The sequence below is a fragment of the Peromyscus californicus genome, unplaced genomic scaffold (assembly GCF_007827085.1).
Source record: "Peromyscus californicus insignis strain IS unplaced genomic scaffold, ASM782708v3 Scaffold_4__1_contigs__length_199733344, whole genome shotgun sequence".
NCBI classification, from domain to species: Eukaryota; Metazoa; Chordata; class Mammalia; order Rodentia; family Cricetidae; genus Peromyscus; species Peromyscus californicus.
Window position 1 is genome coordinate 11,862,274 of NW_026294562.1, and position 23,142 is coordinate 11,885,415.

At 38.2% G+C, this 23,142-nt stretch overlaps 1 protein-coding gene across 6 annotated transcripts in view; it reads left to right on the top strand.

Annotated features, from left to right (window-relative positions):
- The window catches only part of Sorcs1 (sortilin related VPS10 domain containing receptor 1), a 555,377-nt gene that overhangs the window by 517,265 nt on the left and 14,970 nt on the right, over window positions 1-23,142 (top strand). For all 6 annotated transcript variants that reach the window (XM_052714730.1, XM_052714729.1, XM_052714725.1 and 3 more), the window contains exons 22-24: window positions 3,428-3,540; window positions 8,194-8,325; window positions 15,914-16,013. In XM_052714730.1, the coding sequence (XP_052570690.1) occupies window positions 3,428-3,540; window positions 8,194-8,325; window positions 15,914-16,013 (345 nt within the window). The remainder of the gene's footprint in view (window positions 1-3,427; window positions 3,541-8,193; window positions 8,326-15,913; window positions 16,014-23,142) is intronic.

Consider the following 23,142-nt stretch of genomic DNA (forward strand, 5'->3'; position numbering starts at 1 on the left):
ACCTCCTTATTAGAATCTCGGAGAGACTCTTAAATCTAGAAGGTCTCTGTGTTGTTCTTATCCAAACCATCGTTTACAGCTGGGAAATTGTGGACAGACATGGGAAATTGCTGGCTTAAAATCATTCTGCTACTTTGTGACAGTTCCATTAATAGCAATGGTGTCAGTGACACAGGCTAACATTGATGCAGCCTTTTCTAATCACCAGCATCTGTCCCCAGCACTGGAGATATGAACTGCCTTATTAAATCCTGTGAACAGACTTGAGAGAAAAAGTCTATAATTATCCCTGCATTACAAATGAGAAAATGTGGCATAAGAATAATGAACAAACACAGTCTAAGAATTCTGTCTAGAAGGGTAATTTCCATACCAGCGTACCTTTCTTATGCTTTGGCCCCCACTTTCAGTCTCTTGAAGGCATCTTCTAAAGGTAGTCACCCTGAGTACAGTGGGGGGCAGGATCATCTCCCTCTTCGTTAAAAGCATTAGTAGAGCAAATGGCCTGCTCTAACTATCCTTCATTCATTTTCAGTCAGACAAGTTATCCAGGGAGTCATATACATGGTTTGAAATGTTTTGTTTGTTTGTTTGGGCAGTGCTAGGCTGAACCTAGAGCATCACACCTGTGTGGCAAGTGTTATATCACTGAGCAATAGCATCTGCCCAGTGATTTGAAACCTCTAATACATTGTGACTTCTTAAATAAAGATTATACAGGCCAGAGTTAAACAGGCAGCCTTGAACTCAACTGAGAAAAAAGGAAAAGTGGGTTTTTTAATCCTGGAGTTAGCTGGCAGGAGAGCATTGGAAAGCCTTGGAGTGTCTGTGGGGTCATTAGTGTGGTTAAGCTATCTGAAGCATCGACTGTCACCTAGAGAATTTAGTCTCCACCTTCCTACAGAGGTAGGAAGAGGGCAGCTCTGTCTTTTTTGGTTAAGGCTGTATTTCAAAGGACTATCTCCCCCATGGTCCTAGGGAAACATGTTTCTAAGTTATTCAAGATTTACTTCTTAAAATGACAGAGACAGAATCAATAGCTGCAAGTTTTCTAGACTGAATATCCTAAGAGGCCAGCAGCTATACCCAGAGGATACCTGCACAGAACTTAGCAAAACAGAGGGAAAGTAGAGACCATCATGTCAAACAGCGGGAGGCAGGCCAGGCTATTGAGGCATGATGGAGGAAGGCTGGTCTACCCAAGGCCACCAAACAGACTGAAAAGTTGTGTTGTTTCCCTTCAAATGCTCAGGGGCACAGGTCTGCCTTTACAAATGGTAAGTGTATCCAATTCATCTGCTTTAACAGCTTCAAAAAACACCATTTAATTGGCATTTTATTTTTTCTGTCCCTTCTTCATGTATTTGAATACTTAGGAAGAACATTTCTAAGCCATTCTATCCTCGCCTCTCATGCTGGTTCATGTGTTAAGTGATAATGAGGAAGCTGCACCATTTGTGTCCCTTCACAAGGCTAGATACCTTTCCTTATAGCTGAAGTCACTGCCCTGTGGTGAGAGGTGAGGAGAAAGTGAGAATGACATAAACCTCTGACTTCAGGGTAAAGCTGTAACTCAGAGGGTGACTCTTTAATGCTGTCATTTGTCACACAGCAAATTAATATTCTTGTAATTATTCACCACCAGAAATGAATTAGTGATGTTCACGCGGATGACCAGTGACTCACAAAATAGTCAGACTGTGAAAAACATAACTTTGGAACGAAGCCACTGTCATAAATACACATTTTATTATGTAAGAGTTTTCAAAGCATATGTTTGAAAGCTCGTTAGCATTGTTAGGAAATGCACAAGTGGGCTTTTATGCTTCCTAGATGTATAATTCGCATCACTGGTGTCACTTAGCCCCCACTGAGGCACAAGGACATGCTTGAAACAAGAACTGATTATCAAATAAGTAAATGCATAATAATAAAACCTTCATGGAAATGGAATCATTTACACATTGAATACACATCCACAAATTACACAGCCCATGCATGGTCTTTCAAAGCCTACAGTTGCTAAATACAATCCCAAGGCCAAGAGCACAGAGCCTCTATCCTAATTGAGGCTATATAAAACCAATATATATATATAAAACCAATGAATATAAATAAGACAAGAAATATTAGATGATGGTGTCAATTAAAAGAGAGTGGGATGCTCTCTGTGTTTGGTGGTCAGAACAACCTTTCTAATGAGAGGCTGAGGGAAATTGCCAGGTATGCTGTGATGTGGGGGGGGGGGGGCAAGTAGAAACATCACCTTCAGAAAGTGGGTGACATGATGGAGAAGCCATGGGACGGACAGAACCCAGGAGTACAAGATGTGCAGGCAGGGAAGTCCTGCAGGACATGAGGTAGCTGAGGTAGGCTACACTATGTCATGTGGGATGAAAAAGACTGGGGTAAGAAAATGCATTTTTTTCTAAATGCAGTGTGGAGCAACTAGCAGATCAGGGGAGAGAGTACTGTGTTCTGCATGTTCTGTGTGCCAAGCACTGTGAGGTAGGGGTATGGAAGACATAAAAATACACCCTGACACTGTGTTCTCAAGCTCGCACCAGCCTGGGGTCTTAGCTTCACTTTCTGGGTCCAGATGTCAGCTAATGGCACAGTGTCACAGAATACTAAAGCTGACCTTTTCTTGGAACACAGAGCTGCCTCTACCAGCTGAATCTTGTCCTGCATGCCTTGGTCTAAATGTTCTCCATGCCTCCTCTAAGCCTCTCCCCATTTCCTCCCAGAAAATTCTTCTAGTAAGGTCACTGTTACTTGAATCACCATTCCACTTCCTGGAGGATCAAAACTAACTCAGGAACTACAGAGAAAACTAAAATATCCCTGATGTTAGGAACAACATGAAATGCTATCCTCTGAAACTTATGAGTAACGCCCCAACAGTAGAATAATTATATTAATAAATATAAGTATGTAATATCCTAATTACTGTGCCTTCATAAAGTGATAAAAGCATATGTTCAATACAGTAGTATTATTTAAAAACTGAAATTGCAACATCAATGATAAGGAAGAATGGTCAGTCAAGAAAAACTAAATAGTTTTAAAATATTATTGTGGGTAGGTACTGGAAGGAGTGGGCATTCTTGTTAGAGGAACAGGGTATTCATATGTTCTAGCATCATCATATTGTTATGTATCCATGGCCCTTGGATCATTTAATGTCCAAGATTTCAAAGCCTAGAGCTGGGATAATGGGCAAAGGCTACACAGCTAAGTATTGGCCAGAGTCCCTGGTTTCAGTTTAGCAAAGGAAGAGATAGAGAGTAACAGGGACAGAATAGTAGTTTTCCTTTATAGAAGGATCACTATGGTGAGTGTGAAAGACTTTGTATGAGAAACAATATTTGGACTGCTTTGTGGCGCTATTTACCTTGTAGTAATGGACTTACTGTTATATCCACAGAGGAATTCCGGTCTCTTCGCTTGGCCTTTTCTCCAAACTTGGATGACTACAACCCTGACATCCCCGAATGGAGGAGGGACATCAGCAGAGTCATCAAAAAGTCTCTGGTGGAAGTGAGTACAAGCATTGCCTTTTCCCCATCAGACAGAGTCATTCCCTGACCTTGAATGGCTTCATGGAGAACAGATTCTTTGCAAAGGAAGGAGAAGACAGAGCTGGAGCCCAAAGCAGATATCAGTTTGATATCTTAATATTTGTGATCCATATGTGCATGCCTGTCTTCATTATTGGGTAAGTGCAGCCCTCAGAAACATATGGCCTTGCCTCCTGTGAAGCTAATTCTTCTTCAAGAAGGACATGGGCATCTGTGAGAGTTATGTAGCCAAGTTTGGAATTTGGTAAATTTTTCATTAGTAAATGAAAAATCAATGGCTGTGTAACCAAGGGGAACCCTGGCTAAGTGTCTTCAAGGGTGAATGTAATGAATAAAAGAAGCCCAGGCTCCAGATCTACATCTGTCAGCAGAGTTTCACGAGCACATGGTACAGGACACCTACCCATATTTCAGTGTCTTAATTCTTTTAAAGACATTTCTTTTCCTTCCCAAGAGAAGGTGATTAGTATCCTCCTTTTGTAGAAAAAGCAACTGAGATAACTCCTCCAGACTCTCATGAATAATAGGTGACAAACTCCAAAACTGAACTGAATTTCCTGTTTCTCATGTCTGGGGTCTTACAATGAAGCACAGCTTCTAATCCTCCTAAGCTTTCTGGAAGAGTAGCAAGGTGATGTGAATTATTCCCAGGCGGGTACAGGGTTGCTGAAGACTGAAGGAGACATCTTTCTTAAACACTCCTTCTCCCATCTGCTTCACTTGCATCAGTGGGTTAAAGAGTGAAGCATCTGCTCCTGGGTTGGTCAATATAGTGTCCAAACATGGGAAATCAGAAACATCCCCACAGTATGCTTGTATTAGTTAGTATTTGCTGATAAACAGAGCTGACAGAATTAATATTTTTAAAGGAGATTTATTAGAGTGGCTTATAGGCTGTGGTCCAGCTCGTCCAACAATGGCTATCTCCCAACAGAAAGACCCAAAATCTGATAGTTTTTCAGTCCATGAGACTAGATATCTCACCTGATCTTCAATATACCTTGGGATCCCAAAAAGCTAGGTTTTAATACCAGTGAAGGAATGCCTTAGCAGCAGGCTAAATTAACTTGCCAGTAAGAGTAATGGCAAGCAGGCAAAAAGCAAAAGCATCCTTCTTTCATGTCCGTTTTTATAGGCTGTCACAAAAGGTGTGCCCCAGATTTAGTGTGGGTCATCTGACCTTAACTGATTCAGATTTAGGTCAGATCTTCCCAAGTTAAAGTGGTCAAACTTAGAGTGATTCTTCCCATCTCAAATGATTCAATCAAGAAAAACCCCTTCAGGTCTACCCAGCTGCCTGGTTTTTAGTTAATTGCAGATGTAGGTAAGTTGACAACCAAGATAAGCCATCATGCGTTCCTAGCACAATAGGAATTATCAATATATCATTTGTATATATTCTTTTCTGCTCCCAAAACATGCTGGAGCTTGATGCAAAGCAAAGATGCAGTAAAGACACTACGATAACCTCTGATTAGAAAGGCAATTTCATATGCTACCTATTAGTGTCCACCTCCTCACCTGTGCCTTTATTGGTAAATATTTAACACTGAAAATATCTCAGTTTTCTTGATGCTTCATATTATTTAACTACATTTAATAGCAAAAATAAGCTGATATTTATTTTATGCTCATTTCTACTTTATAGGTGAGGAAGTTCAGCAAGGAGGCAAAAACCATGTAATTAAAAGTCAGGGTTTGAAGTCAGACCCTCAGAGTTAGATTCTGAACTCTATGTAGCGCTACCGTACTCTAGTCTTTGTCTTTTTTCAATAGAAAACAAGGACAACGGGAGTATTTGAGTGGAGAAGGGGAAAGTTGGGTACCTCTGAGTAACTGTCATTTCACCTCTGTTTGCATTGCTCTTAGCATCTACCACATTAATGGTTCCATATCCTAGCCACCAGAAGGCTCAGTTGATAGACGATTGGCTCAACAGAACTCAGGATTACTGTCTTTGCAGTTGCCTGTCACCAGCACCACAACTGATTTATTTCTTCTGATATCCAAGAAGATAGGTTATCCCCTTCAATGAGCCCTTTCCAAGACTCTTACATCTATAATTTTCTAAGCACCTTGGTTCCCCAGAAACTGTGTGATTCCCCCAGTAATTCTTCAACAAGGAACTAACTCAGCAATGCCGAGATTTCTGACTCTTATTTCTATGCACACCAACTTTCTATGGATCATAAATTGTGAACATCTACCTTGCAACTAGCTTCCCAGTGGTCTAGAAACACTGCTCATTAATATTTCCAGTCTACTGTATATAATAGGCAACTGGATGCAGAATAACTGTGTTGGATCAACATCCCCCAGGATAGGGTGGTGGTGATCTAGAGACAAGGAATAATTAATGCTGTTCAGATTTCCCAAGACACAACTGATCTGTTTTCTTGTCCCAATTGTTACTTCCCACATCTTTTAGATCAGTAATTACACTTGGCCACTTCATTAAGTCCTAAGGGACCTCATTAATTGTGCTGTTCCAACGAGGACAGCTTGAGTCACTTGTTTACAGTTTATTATGTTGCTATGTGACAGAGCCTTATATAAAATTGGTTATTATTTCTTCTACAAATTGGCTTTTGATATGGACATAGCATAATGGAAACTTTAAATGAATTTCTGTCAATAGATAATTTTTTGCATATGAGGATGCTTTGAACTTAATCTCAGAGTTTGAAAGTTAGTAGGCATATATGATATGTTGTCAGCTGTAATGAATTATATTGTGGCATCAGGATAAAGGAATCACAGAAGACAGGTTATATTTGTATGCTTCATAGCTAGGTCAAAGCTCACAGCATTACCACCAAACCTTTCCCAGATGATTTTGATCCACTGCTTGACCTTGCTGCAGTTACTGTCTGCCCTGGGTCCTAGATACCTAGATACCTATTCTTAGCTGGAATAGGTATCTTAGCTGGAATGGTGTTGTGGGCTGCATTGTTCTGATACTCCTCAGATTGGGTCATGTCAAATAAATGTGAGTCTACAGAGTCAGTTTGAGACATCTCTGAAGAGCCAATCTATCTCCTTATGAGACCTCTTGAGACTTCCATTGGGTCTCCATGACAGCCCAGCTCCTTCAGCCCATACCTGCTCCATTTCCTTCTAGATTGCTGACTAGTCATTGAGTCAGCTTCCTGAGTATCACAACCTGCAGTGTATCTTCACCTGAAAAGTGGGGCATAATCATGCTTCAAGGGTTTATGGTGAAAAGCTGCATATAACATTGCTAAGTTACTCAGCACACCTTCTGGATAAATCAAAAAGCACTAATATATTGGATTTACTGCCAATTTGGAAAGAGCAGTTAAGAAATAATCACTACAGTTGGAAATCATGAAAAAATGTTCTAAAATACATAGCACTTTTGATGACTAATAGGAGATATGTAGAAACATACCAGCAAAATATATAAGAAAGATATTTGAAGAAGCATTGTAGGCATGTACAAATACACCTATAGGAAAAGCTAAAATGTGGAAAAATTGTTTAGGATTCCATTTGGCTAGAGCAATAAAAGCTCATGTAAGCTGCAGGTAATTGGTTTGAAAAGGAAGAGTGGAACCACTTTATACAACTCCTTAAGCATATGCTTAAATCAGTAGCAATGGGATTGATTGCAAGCACTTTAAACAGAAGAACATAGCTGAAGTTGGACTATGGTAGGAGTAATGTGAACAGAGGAGCCTGCCTCTTTGAGATGAGGATACCATTGCAGTACTCTAGGGTGGTGACCTGAACAGCTGACTTGAGATCATCAACAGTAGATGGATATCCACAAGAAGGAAGAAGATCATTCATTCAAAAGGCAACAGGTTAAATTCTCACATGTAGCAGGAGAAAAAGAGGAAGGCATATGTCCAAGATGAATGGTCCCAAGCTAACATAACTGAAAAAAAGCCTACTTTGGGACACAGAAATATAGAATGAAGATATAGGAATTAATAATGAGAAGTTATTTTTAATATGATTATTAAAATCTTAGTGAAGTAAAAACATAATATTTTGAGTGGTCACAAAGGGAAAAGTGGATTCTATAACTATCTTGGGAATGGGCTCAGAGTGAACCCTAAGCTATCAGCATGAGAGCAAATGATTAAACAAGGAAGAAGCTTTTGAATGCTACTTGAATGTTTTATGTTAATTTATATGAGTATGTATTAATAATATATATAATGGGCTTGATTGTGACATTTTTATTTCATATATGTATGTAATGTATGCTGATCAATTTCATCCCCTTTTAGCATTTGGATTTCAGCAGAAGTGCTTCATGTAATCAGAGTCACTAGTTAGAAAGTCAACTATTACTCTTAAAATTTTTCTACTTAAAGAAATATAAGTACAGGCATAAACAACTAAGAAGACAGTCACTGTGATGGATCTCAGATTGAGCCTGAATCACACATTCTGCTCTGAACCTAACTGATGACCCAAGGATGCCCTTTCTATCCCCTGCTTCCTGCAGTACCCAAGGGTCTGCTCCTAAGTCACCACTTCTCATATTCCAGTATGGCTTCTGTCTGTATTAGTGCCTAATACCTGCCTCTTTGTCCTCATTCTCTGTAGGACTCACAGAATCTCTTTGTGTCTCCCACAGGCCACAGGGATTCCCAGCCAGCACATCCTGGTGGCAGTGTTGCCTGGCTTACCCACAGCTGCTGAACTCTTCATTTTGCCCTATCAAGATGCAACCAGAGAAAACAAAAGGTCACCAGAGGACCTGGAGCAGGTGAGTTGCCCAGAAGACATTTCCAACTTCTCCCTCAATTTCTTCCATGATCTGAGAGCAAGTGACTTGTTTGAAGGCCGTGCCACTTAGAATTTTGGTGAAGAGATGACAGGTTTAGAGAGATCTACACTAATTTTGTAGTTTTGTCACTGATATTCATGGATCTATCAGACAAATGAAGAAATCAAAGACAATAAATTAGTATCAGTAATTTAGTTAAAGTCACAACAATCCCATAGGTATTTTTGTTGATTAAAGAAATAATAAAAGAAAGCACTTGGCCAATATAGTAGATGCTCATTAAATGTAACAATTATATTTAATGATTGTTTTATAATAAAAAACAATGTGGAAATAAGAAAACTTAGTTCTTTAGATTATGAAATAGACTGAGATACTGAAGAACATTTTTGGAACAAAGAATGTTGATAGTGAGGAAGTAAAATGATTAATGAATTGACTTTCACAAAGTTGAGAATCAAATAAAGACAATAAGAAAATGGAAGAATATATAGTGACAAAGTGGCTAGTATCAGCTATGAGGGTTTATAGTGAAAGAGGTACTTCTATAATTTCATTGAAAAGCCAAGCTACCAAGCTAGAGGTCAAAACACTGATTAAGGAAATTGGTTATATTTTAGCCTGTCCAGAATTGTAGTCAAAGTAAACCCAACATTCATATAAAACTCACGAGAAATTAGTGACTTAGTTCTGGAGAGCATTATTATCCTGACTAAAAAATGCAATGGTGAAATTACCTTATAAGGCCAGGATATGTATTGAGACTCCATGAAATAGGTTGCCTACAAGTAACCTGTAGTTTTTATTCTACGTAAGGTCTGTTGTTTCTTTTCTCAATCACTTAAATAACTGAGAAAATGGTAGGAGTGAGCTTAGAAACTCATTTAATTTAAAGGTCCAGAGATCCAGTTCAGAGAGGGATAAATTCAGAACAAATCCAGAATGTCATCAAGCTGTTTCTTTTCTCTCTCCTTCTTCTTTCTTATGACCACATAGAAGCTTCTGCAAGAATAAATCCAGTACATGGGAAAGCAAGGATAGCTATGCAACACCAGCTTCTATTTAGCCTGAGGCTAACCCCACTGTAAAGACTGCATCTGTCCTCCAAAGGCACCACCAGGACTCCTAGGTTTGCAGTTGTCATGGGTCAAGTGTCGGTCAAGTGGACAGGCATCTCTTAATCCTTGCAGTCGTATAGATAGAGTACCACTGCTAAAATTTCAGATGTTTTTGCCCCATTGCAGATTAGAGGGTTTCTATCTAGAGGGTTTAGATTAGTCTTTCCCAAACTAAAAATAAACGTGAAAGCAGAAGACAAGGTTCTTCATTGAAAAATGTGAAGGAGGAAGGAACATTGGGAAAGCTAAAACAGCTTCCAACGTAATAACATATGCAGACTTTTTAGACAAATACAAAAGATACAAGCAACAAAAATGAGCCCACTGTGTGAGAGCTGACTTAGCAATGCTGCTGATTTTAGTCACTCTCTTCATGCTCTGGTCCCCTCCTTCTAGACGTTGTACCGAATGCCCTGTAGGATAAGAGCATGGATCCTGTCCAGTGGTTCCTGAAGAGAGGGAGGGGAAAACCACAGTGAAGTATCCCTGGCTCTCTTCTCTGAGCCTCTTCTGAGAGGACTCCCCAGGGAAAAGAAAAGCTAGTTGAATGGAACTATCTTGTCTGTAAAATAAATTGAGAATTCTTCATGGCGAGAAGCACTTGACCCTTTATCAGGATGCCACCACTAGGTTAATCAAGTGCCCTCTATCTGGGAGAGCTCCACCAGCCTTGCTTTCAGATCCCCAGAGAGTGTGAAAAGACTCTCTTGCCCTTGGTGGCCTCATCAAGAAGAGCATATCGTGCTATCCTAAAACCAGCTGCTCTGGGCCCTTTATCCCATGCTTCTCTCTGAGTCTTCTGGGATGACAGGTGTGGATCTGCCACTCCTGGAAGGAAGAGAGACCACCATGCTCTGAGGAGGCTGTGATGTCTTACTGGAGAGAGAGGGGACTTATAATTGTAGTCTTTCAAACTCCTTAAATGACATTATGGGAAGAGCATACCAACTGGTTATCCAAAACCAAATGTTCAACCCTGAAAACATATTTACAAATGACAATATATAGACTGAGCAGGTCATATTTAGAAACATATATGTATATATGTAAACATATGTACAAGACAATGAAAAAAACATAAATTCAGAAGAGAGCTAAAAGAGTTATATGAGAAGGTTTACAGGCAGGAAAGGAAAAGGAGAAATATTACACTTGTATTATAATCTCAAAAATAAAATTAAGTTAAAAGGTATTTAGAAGAAACAAAAGGGACAGTAGGAAAACACCAAACACAAATAATACATTTTCTGTTTAGTCTGTGTTACTCCTTACAGATACAGATTGCAAATCTTGAGGGCAGAAAAATGAAAGACATCTGAGAAAATAGATTAATCTATTGGTGACATTTAATAAGCTTAATATTTACTATTAAATATATTCAATAAGCACAACTTCTTTATTTTGTGCACTTATGCTATTCCCCATCAGTTCTGAATTTGAAACATGGGGATTTGAGTTATAAAGATAATATTATATTGACTAGGAAGGTCATTAAAATAAGAAAGCTGTAATCAATATAAGGCTAATAAGAGGTGAACCAAAGGTATATGGCTAAAGAACAGAGAAGCTTAAAGATGACAGTGAACCATCCAAAGAAAGAATGGAAGTAGGTGAAGAAGCCTCAACTTGAATTTAGAATTTGGCTCCACAGCCTCTCCACCATGTAGTTGTGTTGTTTAAGTTGGGGTAAAGCTTTCTCTGTTAAAAACAAAAACTTCCTCAATTAGTAGTTGAAGGGACCACAGGTCCAGGCTTTATCAACTGGGTCTTCTCCACCTTAGCCGGTATTTTCTCTAAAGATGGCACCAGAGTAGTATTTATATTCGGCAAGGTTTACATTCCTCAGACCAACTTTATGAACAAGTGTTACTACTACTTTGTGTGGTGGTATTTTACTTGTACTGAAATGTGATTTTAATTGTACGTTAATAAATAAAGTTGCCCAGGGGTCAGAGCTATTAGAGCCATAGCAAGCCGGGCGGTGATGGCACACGCCTTTAATCCCAGCACTTGGGAGGCAGAGGCAGGCGGATCTCTGTGTAGCTTTTCGCCTCTCCTGGAACTCACTTGGTAGCCCAGGCTGGCCTCGAACTCACAGAGATCCTCCTGCCTCCGCCTCCTTCAGCAAATCCTACCAGTGTTCTGTGTTTCTTATTTAATAAGACGGTTGGTTACATCTACAACTTTGGACCATGGTAACCTTGTCATTGACAAATTTGCTAAAGACTTTTATAAAAGTATTTACTATTTGGGAATTTCAAAAAATGTGCATAAGAGCACCACACATCTGTGCTATAACCACAGCTCCTGCCACATAAGAGCCATTCAGGACTATATGTGCTTTCATAGACTTCTGAGGCTCTGAAGTGAAAACCTTTTAGCTCTCGGCGGGGGAGCGGGCCAGGGAGGCGGGGTTCGTTCCTGTGCTCAGGAGCTGCACCTAGCCATAGCTGAACTAGGACATTTCAGTTAAACCATTTGCATACCAACATTGAGTGTTCCCAAGACCAAACTGCAAGTATCAGCTTGTTGATCCAAAACCTAACAAGTTGGGGTGCCACCAAATAGAGATCCAAATGCCCACTCAACAAAGGTGGGACAGATGCCCATATCAAACAACACTACTAATGTTCTAACTGCAGAAGCCCAGGTTTCAAAATAAAACCACAAATAACACTAAACACCAAGACAATATGTGTCCTCCAAAGTAAAATATTATTTCCCCAGTAATGTTCACCAAGGGAAGCAACTCAGATTATGCACAAGGTAACAAATTCAAAATAACAATTATAAACATGTTCAAGAAACTCAAAGAGAATGTGAATAAATCCTGGGATAAAGACCAAAAAAACATAAACTTTTGAATAAAATAAGGAAGGCAATTCAACATTTTGCTTTATTTAAATAAGATTTTTATTATTTTAAAGTTTCATACATGTAAACAATGAATTTTGATCATATCCAATTTCCACATCCCCCTCCCAACTTCATGTGGTCTTTCCTGAATCTACATCTCCACCTTGTACCACCTGTTTGAACCGTTTCAAAAACTAACTCCTCTCTTCAGCTTCCCTTTTGTTCATGTTTCAATGATTGACATTTTTATTCCTGTTATGTGAATATGTTTTCTCCAAATACTTTTATTAAAGATGATCTAAATGTTGAATATGTTCCTAGTATGGTGACCATCACCATGTAGACCAAATATTGACAGCCCACTGTCTTTGGGGGCACGTAGGATGATAACAATGATTCTCTACTCTCTGGGGAGAGCCTCATCACTTATTTAAGACAATTGAGTTGGAAGAAGGAATTCCATGGGTCTCTTCCAACCTGAAGAAATTCAATGGTTGCAAGTTCTATTCCTGTGCTATAGTAATGGAAACATTTGCAATGGCTTTTTCTCCAGTCTGGTTCCCCATGTGGTAGGAAGCATCTGCCCACCTGTGGTGGATATTGTGCATGAAGGGGAAAAAGGGCCTCTTTTGTTCACATCTCTGAGAATTTTCCATTGTTACTTTACTCAAGCTGAGCTGATTCTGATTGCTACACTCAATCTTCAACTTTTGAGATAAAGATAAGGCGAATTGAATTGCTGTATTTCCTATAGTAAGGATCTCCCATGACATCTCTTTCTAGTGTCTGTATTGAGTCACCATTGCCTTTTCAAATAGTAATTTAAATGAAGTGTGAACTTCATCTGAACCATAGGCATATCCTACCGAACAGGCAGATACCAAGAATAATAGGCTGTTTCTTGAGCTGTGATTGTTTAGCTGAAGTAGAATAGGAAATGGTCTGTGTAGGAAAGCAGTGAAAGAGGAATGCTGGCATGAATTAAAAATGAAATTCACTTAGAAGGCACACTTTTCACTGGACAGCAAGAGAAGTAAATTCATCTCACTTCAGCAAGTCTGCTCTCTGAGTGATCACATACGATTTCACTTGAGTCTTTGTCAGGCACTGCTTGCCCTTCTTATCTAGGCTCTTACTATGCTTCCTGTAGATTGTAGTTTATTATACTCTTTCTATTTTCCACAGTTTCAAACATTACAATCTGTATAGACTGGTGGAATGAACACTTTCATGAGGAAAGTGGTAGGAGATGCCTATTCCTGTGCCCTACATTGCTCAGTGGCATTGGGGACAGTATTGTAGTTTGTGTGTGTGTGTGTGTGTGTGTGTGTGTGTGTGTGTGTGTGTGTGTGTGTGTGTATGTGTTTTACAGGTGGATTAGAAATGACAGTGTAATGAATTACATACTGTGCCACTTTTATCTCCTAAACTCAGTTACCCAGATATATAACTAGACATCTTCCTTAATCCCTCTTGGTCAAATAGTTCAGGAAATCTTTTTTTTTTTATTTTTAGTAGTGCTGAACTAGGATTAGGAGTCAAACAAAACTGAAGTCTAGTCTCAACTCCTCAAATATTAACTTGGATATGTCCTTTGAGCTCTATTCTCTTCCATGGGGATGCCAGCATAAACACAAGGAAAAATAGAAAGACATAAGCAACATTATCAAAATAAAGTGTTCAATGCATATATCATATATTTAAATATATAAATAACATCTCATGATCTCATAAAGACAATACAGAGTAAGTACTTCAGTAATTAACCTGGTAAGAGGTTTAAAGAGTTGTTGAAATTCCTAAACTGTTTACTACTATTTGACTAGTAAAACGCCCGGTTCTAATTAAGGTTATTCTTGTATGGAATGTAAATTACTTTAACTTTTGCTTCTTATGCATAATTTCTTTCCCACAGAGTACAGATTATTTATCAAATATCTTTTGATGCAAGTTAAATAACATGAAACACATTCTGTTACCTGATTAATTTTTCATACCTGGTTTAGTTTTGTAAATAGACAAATCCAATGAAGTAATGATAGAAACCAACACACCTCTAATTATTTTCATGAGGGGCTCTCCTGGAGATAATAAATTAAAAGTATGTTGTTCTGATAAATTATATTTTCTGATTTAGTTATTTATATGTCTCATTTGAATATAAATATGTTCATGACTAGAAAGTAATATCATTTCACCGGGTGAAAGTGAGAAGTCCTCCTGTTGGAGATACATAGTTTGGTTTTATGTTTCTGATATTCTCTAGGAAACAGGCCAGTTTCCTAATTGCTTCTGAGACATCTTTCATGTTTGGACTAGAATGTTTTTTCATTATATGTCTACATATGCCTGTGTTTGGATGTTTGCATGTATATGTATGTTAATAATCTACATTCATTTGTAAGTTTCAAAGCCAAAACCTTGTAATAGACATTTACAAAAAATCCATTGTTTATTTCCTTTCAAGACCCCACTAACTGAGTAGTAATCAGAAATTTCAGAGAAAACACCTTTGATGAAGTTGCTTGGAAATCTATTCTTCCTATAAACCTAGACTGCTAAGGAAAATTTCGCATGCTCATAAGAAAGAAGTATCTTCACAGAGGGACCAAGTTGTTTGCAGCATGGTTTTAACATAGCCTTGCTTTTCTTCATGGTTTCACAAATGACAACGTTTGAGAGAAGGACCCCAGGTGCTATTCATGGGGCATGGAGGATCACCTCACACTCCTCTTGTTCATAACACTGTAGTTACATTACCAACTAGTGACTTCTATATGGACTCCAGACTAAACCATCAGGTTGCTTAATTATTAAGGCTCCACAAGTTGCCATTTTGGCAACTTAGTAGAGAAGATGAAACTCAGCAAATAAAACAGGGAAAACAGAAGAATTTAACTAGAAGAACAATGGTCAGCATCCATCTAATTAGACTTAATAGCATACTAAATAATATATGAACTTGAGGCTTAAAATAGTATATTAAAAATAAGGCAAGAATAGCAGATAAAAATAAGTAGTATGATTACTCCTCAGAGCCTTTCAGAAATTCCCCAAAATGTGTGAGCCAAGCATAATAAATTTCTATGGTAAACAAAAAAGAGCTTTTATCCTTTCTGTAACACCTTATGGTATGCAATTTCTCCCCCAACACCTTGCCTTGGCCGAATAGTCCATGGTCTAGAATTCCATGTCTCCTACCAACATATACCAGCCTCAGGAATGGTTTAGCAAATACCTATATGCATGAAACAAAGATTAACTAACTCGTTGCTTAAACTGTGGCTGCATTGTGTTTAACTGTATTGTTTATTGTATTATTGACATTTATTATCCAACAGTCATAACTTTCTTATCCATGAAAGCCATGGGATGGTTTAGAGAAAGTGAAAGAAGCAAAGTAAATCACACCCAGAATGTGTGGATTGTACCAACCCACTACTTTTCAGGTCTTATATATAACAGATTTTCACTTTCTGTCATTTACAGTATAATGTTAGCAGGCCTTGGTGAACATTCAAAGTATTTCTCAGTGTGTCTGTTCACACTCAATATGACTATTTTGGTGGAACTAACTATAACACTTCTTTCAGATATCTGAAGTTCTAATCCACAAACTCAATCAAAATTTGGTGCACTTCGAGCTGAAGCCTGGGGTCCAAGTTCTTGTTCATGCAGCTCACCTAACAGCAGGTCAGTTTCCATGTTTGGGGCTTTTTGCTAGCCACTGTACTGAAGAGAAATCACATCTATTGTAATCAGGGATAGATGGTAATTATAAATTGAGCACAGTTCTTGAAAATCTACTTGAATGATGGTTCTGCCACAGTGAGGAACCAGTTCGGCAAGAGAATAAGATATTGCTTCCACTTAGTCCCTACAAAAAAGTTTAATAAATCATTTAAGTGCATGCTCTCATGTGATAGCATGCTTTGTTTCAACATACCTATAAATAGAGCATTAACTTTCAAATCTTTCTATAAAGCCTTATTTTCAATCCATTCATAGCACAAAGCATTTGATTTCTTTATGTTCCAGGCTATGGTAGTACAGGTGAAGTAGAGGTGTAGGGGAGATACAGAGGCAACCTGCATTTGGTCCTAATTTTGTAAATAAATGTTCTTAATCATCTGTCTCTTTACTTATAAAAAGTAGGCAGGGAAATCCTCCTTCTAACTATACAGAAAGATTTCAATAAAAAATAATCTCAAGAATTTATAAGTAGATATCACTATGTATATTAATAATTAATTAGATGAACAATATTTATCAATTACTTGTTTTGGCAGCGTATTACAGTGATTCATGGGGTACAAATGCAAACTGGAAATAGGATGTATACTGATGAAACTTACAATATGGGTTAGTGTGGGAAAGTATGGTGGTGGTATTTGTTGGAGGTGTGCTATAGGACAGGGAGAAAGTATAGGCAGTTGGGGGAATCTCTCAATAGGAGCATGTGTGAGTGTTTGTGTAGAGAGTAAACACATTGTCTATAAACATTTAACTTTTAAAGGCATTTTTGTTTTGTTTTGATTTTTTTTTGTTTTAGCCATATCTTTAGTTTCCATCATTTTTCTAGAACTCACTGTGCATACCTAGAAACAGATTTACATTCTGTGTACTGTAGAGATGGCTATGGAATGTAAGACAGTGGGAAAATTACCTTAATTTGGATGATATACTTAGAAGAATTCATGACATGTGAAAAGTTTTTCTTTCAGTTCCTTTGTATTATTAACAGTTGAAGTAATTTAAGAAATTAAAGGCAGAGATGAATTTTATTTGTTCCAAATGAGATTGAATATTGTGGTATTTGGGGAGATTCTTGAAGGATGGATAGGGCAGAACTCATGAGATATTCCAAAGACCAAAGCACTGAGGGGAAAAGGCCTTAGGGTTGCTGAGGAAGCCAAACACATGAGGATGGAGGACAGCAGATGCCATCTCAATTCTTCATTGTCTTGGAGATTCCAGAAGGTTTCCAGGTCTGGAAGCAGGCTAAGCATATTGTCACTGTCTCCTCTTTTTCTCCCACTATCTTAAACCTAAGTAATCAGATTCAATTGTTATAGAACATAGGGAAGGGAGGTAGAGTATGGAACATGCCATGTGAGCCATCTGTACTTTAGTGGACTCTGACAAGCCATAAGAGTCTTTGAAAAGGGGTGTGAAATTTACTTAATCATTAATTGAACTTGCTTAGAATACATACTGCATATCATCATCCTCTCCCACAGTAAATAGAGCTACTTGCTCATGTATAAATTTAGAGACTGATTATAGTAGAGCCTGATATTCTATACAGAATTCTTCATTTGAAAGGATATGTTTCATCTCTTGTAATTTAAGGTTTGCTTTACAGCATGCTCAACTTCTGAATGAATTCAGCAAATGATGAATTCTGTTGTAGTGAGACTTGATCAGAGAAATGTCCCTTTTCTATGTACATGGAGACTCTATTGAATGGGGGGAATAGCCCAAGGCAAGCTAAACAGAGAGCTATCTATATTTCTCCAGTTCCCCTCTTCTGGAAGCCAACTATGTTTTGACCCTCTACTTTTCCACACAGCTTTCCTTTCAGTTATTATGTGTGCCAGCTTTTCATTTCGCCTGTCATATTATACTTCAGATATGTCTCACACTATTTTGGTAAATCTGACATGCAGTAATACCACCACTCAAGAGGTGGCCAGGAGAATCAAGGCAAGACTGATTAGTTAAAGACCTTATCTCAAATACAAGAAGAATAGAAAAGGAGTGAGTAGGCGGGTGGATTTCTTGTGAGAACTAGTTTAGAACTAAAAGTAAGCTTAGCCATGAGAAACTGATGCATCAGTGAAGTCCTAAGAAATGTGTGGATCCACAGCTCACATGGAAACTTCATTCTTGATAGCTATGAAAAATTCATTCCAGTGGAGCAAGTTTTAGATGGCCAGGAACAATACAAAGTTGAAAAAAAAAAAACCTGACAATTTCCTCCATTTCATGCTCACAGTTCTTTCACAGGTGGGTGTTTGGGAGCAGGAATCAGGTTTCTAGGAAGAAAGGCTGGCAGAAAGAATAGATGTAATTGGAAATCCACATAGCCATAACATTTGAAAGACAGATGGTATATCAAAGACATGTATGACTCAAGGTTGCCAAGACAACAAGAAAAAGGGTACAGCTGCAGGCCAGGTGGGAGGAGAAATCTCTTACACTGGGAAAACTTGATGAGAAAAAGAAAAATCTTTATCTCCCTATCATTATGGCTGTTTATGTTCCTTCATATTAGACTTGTTAGTAACATCTTCTGTTAGTCCAATTGCAAACTTCATCAGCCAACATTATAAAGTTTGTATCATGAATGACTCAGCAGCTATATTGATATAGACTTAATGTGGAACATTAGTTTCTGTACAGGAAGAAAATGACCAAGACTGAAAGAATAACTAAACTTCAAAATGCTGTTTGTTCACATAAGAGTATAGAACTGGCCATATGCCAAGGTATAGACTTTCTGGGTTGAACTTTGACTATAACAAGAACAGCAAAAGATTTGTGTCAAGAATGACACTTAAATGGTTATGATGATGAAGTATCAGTTTCCTACTTGAAATTGATCCTGGAGTAGCTTTAGCTACCTTATTTAGAAAAATAAAAATAGTTACTTGAACATCAGTGTATTAGACTACATGTCTACCAAATAGAGTAATTTCCTTTTATGCGTGGAAAACAGGGCATGTTCAGTGAAGGGTAGGTGGCTTGAGGTGCTTGCAATGGTGTTTTTTAAATTGAAATTAGCATATCCATATATGGGTGAAGAAGATTGTTTGATGTAGATATGGCATTTGGTTCCCATTCTCTTCTCATCCTCTTATATCCCTTACAAAAAGGGGAAATCCTTTTGTAAAGGACCACTGTCTGCAGCATTTCCTGTCTCTAAGCAGGACTACTGAAACCTTTATGGGGACCATTATCGCACACTACTGCTTCCATTAATTGCCCGGCAGATGTTCAGCAGCCTCCTTTTTAAAGTGTTCAAGCCAGAGTATGTAGCTGGTGAGAGGCAGTGCATGATTTGGTTATTCTCCCAGGGAAATGAACTGTCTCTTTTCAGGAATTTACTAGCCTGATTTTGGTTTTCAAATTCAGTTCCCTATTTGCTTTCATGGGAGTACAAGGTAAGCATTTGCAGAAATCTGGGTGTCATTAGAGACTGGATTTTGCTTATCTCCTCCTGTATTCTCTCTTTGGGAATTCATTAATTTCTGTAGCTAAGCAGAGCTAAACTTTGAATGCAGTGTTTATTTTGTTCATAGTCTTCCCTGTGCTTCTTGGAAACTATGATTTCTCTTGAGGGTCTAGCCATACCTGACAGATATATTTCTAGAATTCTCTTTGCAGAAACAAGAGATTTGATGCTATGTGAGAATAAAGGGGAAATAAAGAACATGTGTTAAGAAGGTGTAGCCAAGGTCACAGCTTGAACAAATGCTTTTGGATTTTAGAACCTTGATTAGCAGACAGAGGCTAAAACATTTCAGAACCAGCCAGAGGGTTAAAAAGGGTATATAAATCAGTAACATTTGGGATTGTACTAATAATACTGATGTTTGGGAAAAAGTGTAACTGGGTTCATACAACCCACCCACCCCTAGCTTCTTCGGCTTTCTGCTCTCCTAAATCTATTTGTAATTTAAGACTTATCTATTATATGCCACCATATAAAAGATGTCAAGCTATTATGCCTCATTTGACAATAATTCCTTTAAATTTATGGTTCTTTAAGAGGATATAAGGCAAATTAGGACCCTCATTCCTTCTGCACAGGACAGAGCTGAACCACAAATACTCATGCATGAACACAGTGAACAGGGCAGTAACAATGAATAAGGCAGTAGCAGGGGAGCCACCTACTGCAATGATTCCTTAAGTAGTAAACTTGAGTAATAGTTCATAATTCATTCTCTTTATATCACAGAATTTTTAAATGATGTTGCAAAAAAAATGGTGATTTCTTGTTTATCAAAGAAGGTAAGTTTAGTGGCTTACGTTGGATTTGGTGTCATTAAGAATAAAATCTACCAGCGAGCTGGAATAGGAGGTTGAATCTCAGGAGGGAAGACTAAGACACTAAACTGTGAGCTTTAACTTTCCACTCCTGTCAGATGTTATATTCTTAGGTAAGAGAAGTTCACTGCCAGGTGAACAAATTCTACTTGTTGGTGCAAATATTTCAGGCCCCATCAAATGCTCCATCTTGGCTCCTGTGAACATTCATCATCAGAATTAAAATGTCCTTACATGTAGCTGGCATGGGGAGTGTGAAGAAGTTACTGGTTTATTGGTTGTTCTATGATAGAATAGACAAGAGTCTACATAAAGATAGACAGTAAGAGAAAGAAACCAAGGGGAATGTTCTGCAGATTCCATTTGAGAACACAATCTCAAATAGATTAATCCATATTAAAATGAAAAAAATTTCAGAGCTATTCATATTTCACCAGATTAGTTCATTGTGTAAATAAACTGAAATTTTGATAATGGGATCCCCTAGAGGAGCTGAGGTTGACTGGTTCTGAAGACCTTTTGGGTAAATAAAGCTGTCTTTCATGATTGGAAAACCTTTGTCCAAGCCAAGGTAGGATATCTTTGCTATAGACTACCTGATCCCCAGTCTGACCACATGGCAGTTAAGCTAAGAAACACCACAAAAATAGAGAACAGAGGGTGTTTATTATATAGAGTGAGAAATCATATGGGGTACCCAAGAAACTGCAAATCCAGATCTTACTTTTGGATCAATATCTCAAAATCATGCATATATACCCAACCCCCTTGCCAGTCTCCAGAATACTGTAGAAAGCACTCCATAAACATAAATCCTTCTGCAGTGAGGGATGGTACAAGACAATCTCCTCCAGCATTAAGTCTGATTTACAGCTCTGGGCTTTCACTAAAACAGAGAAGGGCTTGTAACACTAATATAGTCATAAACATTAAAATCTAATTTCTTGGCATGGGTGGAGGCAGCCTAATAGTCAGAATGGGCAGATAACAGTGAGAGAAAGTAGGTAATAAATGAGTCATACCTCCAAATATGGGATGTACTATATCTATAATCAAGATAAGTGGCCAAGGGCAGCCAAGAGGTGTGGCTGGGAAGCTTTTGAAAAATGATTAAAATGTGAATTAAAATCTAAGTAGCAGCGGAAACTGAATAGCTGGGAGCTTTATGAGAGTTAAACAAATGATATTATCTAGATGCAATTCATATGCTTATATGGGCTGAAAATGCTGCATTCACCTTTCGCTATTTCCACCTACATTTCAGTAATTCAAGGCTTTTAGTTTTCCTGTAGGTTCTTGGTCTCCTAGAGTGTGGGGCACATATGATTAAAATGAAAAGGTAAAAAGCTAACATTTTTGGAGAGGAAGAGCTTCAAAGCTCATATTGAATAAAAGCATAAAAACACACACTGGGAATATTGTTCCCACCCCTTCTTTTCCATTAGTGCCTTGTTCAAGAAGCTGCATTTAGGAAAACTGTCCTTTGTCAAGGGCATGTGTGGGTTTTGTAATAAAACTGTTATCTTGGCCTCTGTGCTGTTGCCAACTGATTTAACTTCTTTTGCAGGTGCAATAAAAAGCTATCACAGGCACATTAGAGGATTGATATTTCCAGACTTCAGTCGCTAACACTGGAGAGGTTAAGAGTAAAAAGTGGGGGTAGGGAAGAAAGTGTAGCATTCAGCCTCATCGGGACACTAAGTGAATTCTGCTCTTCAGCTCCATCTTGGTAAAGATGCTTTCCATGTGAGGTAGCAGAAGCCCCAGGTGGGATGTTGTAGAAACTACAATGTAATCGAAGCCACAGTATAATCGATGCAGATGCCAAAGAGTTGCTGTGGTGCACTCAACTGTAAAGTGAAATAAATTGTTGCAATAACATTTTCCAGTTAGAGATGAAATTAGCACTAGTGAAGATCTTCCACAGTCAATAAATTTTTTCACCTCTTTACTATATGACCACCCAGCTATTATTTACAAGTAAGTCATTTATGAGAAAAGCCATGATGATAGTATTTTTTATTTCCTTCTATTTTTCCTAGAGTTAAATATATTTTCCTCTTTAAATAACCAGATTGTTTCAGAGTAGCTTTTGACAGAAATTAAATTGTTGTGGTATTATAACAAATAATAACAGGTGCCAAGAGATATAAATATATCTTTTCCTCCAATGTGATTAAATGAATGTGACACCTTCATATACATCCATATGAATACATACACACACACATATATATATATACATATATACACACATATACATTTATACACACATACCAAAGATGAAGTAACATTTCAGCTCTTGATTCTATTCTCTTAAGAAGGCAATCTGCCCTTCAGATAACCAAGTGATTTCCTGGCACATACAGAGCCCTGCCTGGAATTGATCCCAGCATATAAACCAGGTTGGGTGGCACACACTAGTAATCCCAGCACTCAGCGGATGAAGGCAGGATCACTGGGCTGCTCATGGTTCAGGAATCTTCACAGGGCACAAGAGAATGAGAAACTGTTTAACTGGCTGGAGTGGAGCCACTGGCTACACTGTTCCTGCAGAAAGCTCTCAGGTAGAAATCAGTTGGCAGCTTTGGTTATGCTAGGTTTAAGGGTTTTCTTTTCCATTATAGTATGACTGTTTACAATGATCAGTGGTCTGGTAGTTTATATGGAAACTCAGGGTGCTGGAGATGCCTCAGTCTGATCCTTCCCTAGTTCTCGGAGGTAGACCAAGCATCATGAAGCTCATGAATGGAATTGTATATGAACT